The sequence below is a fragment of the Silene latifolia genome, chromosome Y (assembly GCF_048544455.1).
Source record: "Silene latifolia isolate original U9 population chromosome Y, ASM4854445v1, whole genome shotgun sequence".
NCBI lineage: Eukaryota > Viridiplantae > Streptophyta > Magnoliopsida > Caryophyllales > Caryophyllaceae > Silene > Silene latifolia.
Window position 1 is genome coordinate 346,270,446 of NC_133538.1, and position 5,893 is coordinate 346,276,338.

Genomic DNA, 5,893 nt, shown 5'->3' on the forward strand with positions numbered 1-5,893 from the left:
GTTTCAGACTGACACTTTTGGTCTTATTTGTCAGACGGATAAAATGTTGCCATTTTTTAAGAAAATGTAACCAATTAATTCACAAAATGTTATGATTAGGGGTGCCATTTTTTACTCTGAAAATGATGTTAACAATAATGATAACATGTTATGAAAAAAATAACTAACATTTTATTGTAAAATAATGACTACCCGTCTTATTTTAGATCAAAAGCAATGGTGTTAAGAAAAACGAACCCCCAAACCTTGCAAACCCTAAGACTACATTTCCCAATTCCATCTGTTCCGCTCCTTCCCTGTCGCCAACTATGCTCCTTCGCCGCCCGTACTGCGCCTCCTCTCAGCCGTGCTCCTCCACCTCTACGGTAATTATTCTCCATTTTCATGTGCTTGGTTTCTTCTATTGTATAATATCTGGGGTTTCTTGTGCTAGAACATAATTAGCTATTGATTTATAGGTAAGTATGTATTTTTAATTTTTTATTAACTTGAATTTCTAATTATTAAGTGTTGAATCATATAGTGAAGCCTTTGAGTTAGATTAAGTATGTATGTAGTTGGATTTTATAGCTATTGCTGTGTTGTAATCATAGAAGTAAGATTACATTGACCATATTATAAATTAATGAATTGAAGTGGGATTTGGGTTGAAAAGGTTCAAAATACAACAAAAGTTACTGTCTTTTGGGATTAGGAGCAAAGCAAAGGGATTCTTCATATAATAATATTGTTTTGGGTTTGAATTTTGCAGAAAGATTTGATCTTTTTGCTTGTAAAATAATGGGTTTGGTGCCATTTTGTTTATTATTGAAGAAATTTATGAAATTGGTTGTTTACACGTTGTGTTGGGTTTTGGTTAATACTTGGGTTAGAATGTTAGACAATCATAGTTTGATTAATCTTGAGATGGTCTGACAAGTCAATAAATTAATGTTGGAAGTGAATCCAAATGTAATTGATGTCTATTTACTTGGTTTTTTCCGATTACTATTTTGTATTATATCTAACAATGTTGTTCAAATTTGTAGTCATTAGAAATGGCAAGTCTAGGAAACAGGAGAAGTAGAGGTAGAGGGAGTGGCTCTCAAAGCCAATATGATGATGAGGATCGTCTTCTTACAGAGGAGGAATTACTCGCTCAATGGATCAATGGTAGCTTATCAAGTCTACCAAACTTAGCCCCTGATGTCCTTTGGTATATATTTTTTAATCAAATGTTTTCAACTGTTCTTTTTCCAGAAGTCTGACCTGCAAGAGACGTTTCCAACGTTTGTGAATTAAGTGGAAGTGAAGGTTATAGTCTTGTAAATGTCTCCCAAAATCACCATGTTGTATTCTTGTAAATGTTGCAAGTGTCCCATGTTATTAGAGGTATTGTTTTCATAGCAAATGATAGTGTATAATTAATACATTGTTGTCTTGCTTTGATGAAGTCTGTTTGCTTGTTTAACATGGTTGACTGCCATTTCATTAGTCAATGTTTGCGTGCTTGCTTTTGTGGCTTTTCTGTCAATTTCATTGCTTGCTAAACCAAAGTTCATGTTATACACTATCACAGGTTTGACAACAATAAAGTGAAAAAAGTCGTAAGAGCTGCAATTGTGGCCAAGTTTGATAAATTTGCCCCTTCTTATACTGCAGCAACACTTGAGCAGAAAGAAGATTGGTGGAATAGATTCAAGGTCGTATTTTCTTTTCTAACTTCAAATTTTTGACAATCTTTTTACTTTCAGAAAAAAATAACTGTATTATTCAGTGGAAACCTTTGGTGTTTTGTAATTGTGTCATTAGTGTTTTTAATCGATGGCTTTCGGTTGGATTTGTTTGGTTTGTAATGTTTATTGTGGTTTCATAACCTGCACGGGTTGAATTTGTTTTTCACAAGCTGTTACTTTATTCTAATGAATTTATTATTATAACTAATGTCTCTCAATTTTTTTGCAGAGTCAATTTAAGTATCAAAGGTATTGTGAACCTGAAATTAACGCCGCATTGTTGAGTACTGTACTGACCGGTTCAGGTACATGGTCTTCCGAGCGGCGACGAGTAATAATTCTTGGATGGAAGCTAAGGTGAAGGAAGAAATGATGGCTTATAGAGCCTCAGAGGTATGATTTGGTGTTAATTCTTTAATTATAGCCAACACATCCTTTATAGATTTAGTGTGTGTTTGGCCTAGCTTGTAAAAGTGTTTTTGGACTCAAAAACACTTTTTGGCCAAACACATCATTTTCTAAAAGTTAAACAAAAAATTTTCAAAAGCTAAAAATCCATATTTTTGCTAATAGAAATAGAAGCAGCAATTTGTTACTTCTGCTTTTGAAAAACACTTTTGAAAAATTAAGCTTGATAAACAAAAACTTATTTTTGAGAATCGAGGCCAAACATGCTCTAGTTATATAGTTAGTGATATAATTATTATTGCAGAAATTTAAGAAAAGATCAACTCAAGCCTCAAAAATCGCAAATCCAAAGGCGAGAATGGAAAAGCTCCAGGAACCCATACTATGGGAAGGTTAAATACTGTCCAGTTAATGGACAAAATGGTACATAAATATAATTTTTTTTTTTACAAGTTCTAACAAAATTTTATACATATGCCCTATATATTGCAAATGTTAAATAACGTATTATCTATTTATATCTTTTAAAGTGTCATGATGCTGGAGAGTGGAGACCTTTCGTTGACATCTCCCAATGAGCTTGTGAAGAGGGCGAAAACAAAAAAGGCAGGGGGTTACGTGTCACCCACAGTTACGCATTATCTTATAAGTCTACTTCACTTTAATTTGCCAATAACTATTTTTTACGAGGGAAAAGGGTCAGATTAGAGTATTGTACTCCCTCCGTCCCGGTCAATTGTTGTCCTTTCGTTTTGGCACAAAGACCAAGGAAAGAGGAGGGGGTCAGTAACTAAATGACAAGTGGAACAAATTGAATGAGAATGATCAAATTACTCATCAAGTTCATTCTTAAAATAGAAAGGACAACAAATGACCGGGACAGAGGGAGTATTACTCAGCCTGACAAAAATAACCCAGTTAATAAACACATCAAGTTTCTAGGTTGTGCATATTGAGGCTATTTTATTTAAGCCACATTTGGTTTATCTGTTAGTAATACTTCTACTATGGAGTAGTTCTCGAAAAATTGTTCAAACAACTAAGATTAAATTGATCTTTTTTATTTGAATTCTTGCAGGACTTGTTCCAAAAGAAAAAGACACGTTTATTAGAGACTCTGTCACAGGAAGAAATTGATGATAAAGAAGTATACTATGAAGCTGTACGAGGCTTTAACAAGAAGGGAAAAGTCCCTGGCTTGGGGAAGGCGATGCCACACTACTACGACAGGCCCCGTCCTTCATTTGGAGATAATCATCCACTTCTTGCGTTCCGGGGTTTGTACGTACGCTTTCGAAAGAGCACCATGCTATGAAAGAACAATTGAAGGTCATGGAATAGTGGAAATCACAAATGGAACAAACTCTTGCAGCAAAAGGTATTCACATACCTACTGAATCTTGTAATCCCAACCTCCAAGCTCAGAATGATAGGTTTGATCATGGCGATAATGTTGGTGGTAATAATGAAGGATATGGAGGTGATTTTGCAACTCAAATATTAGGTTATTAGATTAGATGCTTGAGTTGTTTAAGTGGGTAGACTTGGTCGGTTATGTTGTTAGACTTGGATGGTTTTTTGTTGTTAGACTTGGTTGGAGGTCATTTGAATATGATGTGTCCTAAAACAATATAGAATTGAATGTATGTATGGCTTTTTGAGGTAACATAAAACATTTGAATATCATGAGTTGTAAAAAAAATTCGGATTGAATGTATGTATGAAAACCTTCTTTTGATCTTGATATTATTGTTGTAAGTGTTTGCTTCAAATTGGATTTCGAGAGATGTACGAGCAAGGATTGGCATTGTGCGGTATTCTTCTCAGTGATGAGCATTTTTGTGGTTGTGTTGGACAATGGGAAAAACACAGAGCACAATTGTCCATTCAGGTGTGACTAATTATATGCGATGCACTAGCTACGAATTTGCGATGCACTAGCTACGCATTTACGACGGAATTCTAATAATTAAAAAATGGAAATTAAAAGCAGACAATTAGGGGCCATCTGATTAATACTTAAGTTCGTCGCAAAGTCCGTTGCAAAATATTTTGTGATGCCAAAACTGTCGCTAAATGAAGTGTTTGCGACTAATTGTACCTACGGCGCTTGTTAGTCGCAAAGTCCATCGCAACTCATACTTTTGCAAGGGAATTCTTTGTATTTGCGACGGATCTTCATTGTAGCTAAGGGAACTTGTTTTTGGAGTGGTCGTTACAATCAGGCTAGGACCTTTTCTGGAGGATCTAGTTATGCAGGGGGATCTCGAGCTTGGGGTAGAGGAGACGGCCTGAGTACTAGTGATAACTCCAACCTTACATGTTTCAACTACGGTGGATCGGGTTACAAGACGTATGAGTGTACGAGCGCAGCAAGAGGAGGGGGTTTTCCAGGGACATACTAAGGAAACATTTCGCATGCTCCAAGTCAGAGCTTTGCTAGTAATAGGCCAGCTGGGTTGTGGGGTAGTCGTGGAGGACAAAACAACAACAATAGCGGCTACAACTGCAATAATGGAGGGTTCTACCAGCGTCCAAACAATAGTGTGACGCAGAACTCGGAGCCAAGCCTACTACTTCGACAACCATGGTTCAGGGTGGAGGCCAGAAGAACAATGGGAAGCTTTTTATGATGGGCAAGCAGGAAGCTGAGAATGATGCTCATGTTGTTAACGGTACTTTTCTTGTTCATAACACGCCATCTTTTGTTTTGTTTGATTCTGGGGCAACCCACTCTTTTGTGTCTATGAGTCATGCCGTAGCTATGGGTTTGGGAGAATATGAACTGGTAAAAGATAATGTGTTTATACCTTCGGGAGAGTCAATGTCACATTCTAAGTTGCATAGAGGGGTGTCCATGATGGTGGGACAAGTAGACTTACCGGTCAATCTGTTAGAGTTTCCTATGGATGGGTTTGAGGTTATCGTCGAGATGGACTGGTTGGGCAAGTATGAGGCTAAGATAGATTGTCGGCAAAAGAGGGTGTCTTTAAAGGGTCCTAAGGGAGTCAAAGTGTCATATAAGGGGTTCATAGTAAAACCTAAGATGAAGTTGATCGCGGTAATGACTTTAAAGTCATGTTTGAGAAAGAAGTGCCCTTTAATCCTTTGTCATGTGAGGGATATGCGTGTGGAGGAGCCATCAGCATCTGACATACCAGTGGTTGGGGAGTTTGGTGACGTTTTCCCAGATGAGATACCGGGGTTACCTCTTAAGAGGGACATCGACTCCAGTGTTGAACTCAAAACCGGGGACGGGACCTATATCTAAAGCACCGTACCGGATGGGGCCTAAAGAGTTGGAAGAGTTGAAGAAGCAGCTGGATTAGTTGCTAGACAAGAGGTACATTCGACCTAGTGTATCACCTTGGGGTGAACCTGTTTTGTTTGTGAAAAAGAAAGACGGGACTATGAGGCTGTGCATCGACTATAGGGAGCCACGTCACCATGAAGAATAAGTATCCTTTGCAAAGGATTGATGATCATTTCGACCCGTTGAGTGGTGCAAGGGTGTTTTCTAAGATCGATTTAAGGTCGGGTTGTCACCAGTTGAGGATCGCAGATGAGGAAATTCGAAAGACAGCTTTTCGGTCGCGGTATGGTCACTATGAGTATGTGGTGATGCCTTTTGGGTGACTAATGCACCAGCAGTGTTCATGGATCTTATGAACCGGATCTTCAGTCCGTTCTTAGATAGGTTTGTGGTGGTTTTTATTGATGACATCTTGGTCTACTCTAAAACTAACGAGGAGCACAAGGAGCACCTAAGG

The 5,893-nt window shown here is 37.8% G+C and overlaps 1 protein-coding gene across 3 annotated transcripts; it reads left to right on the plus strand.

The window, feature by feature from the left end:
• The first annotated feature begins 210 nt into the window (after nt 1-210).
• LOC141626554 (uncharacterized) lies at nt 211-3,881 on the plus strand. Of its 3 annotated transcripts, none has more exons than XR_012536142.1 (6): nt 211-365; nt 1,029-1,195; nt 1,559-1,682; nt 1,945-2,108; nt 2,428-2,546; nt 2,654-3,881. XR_012536142.1 is itself a non-coding variant. In XM_074440296.1 (5 exons), exons 1-4 carry the CDS (start codon nt 309-311, stop codon nt 2,074-2,076), a joined length of 480 nt encoding a protein of 159 aa, XP_074296397.1. In that variant the 5' UTR covers nt 211-308; the 3' UTR covers nt 2,077-2,108; nt 2,428-3,881. The 3 variants fall into 3 exon arrangements, 1 of the variants encoding a protein (XP_074296397.1); XR_012536141.1 differs by having other exon boundaries at nt 3,202-3,881; XM_074440296.1 differs by having other exon boundaries at nt 2,428-3,881.
• The last annotated feature ends 2,012 nt before the right edge of the window (nt 3,882-5,893 follow it).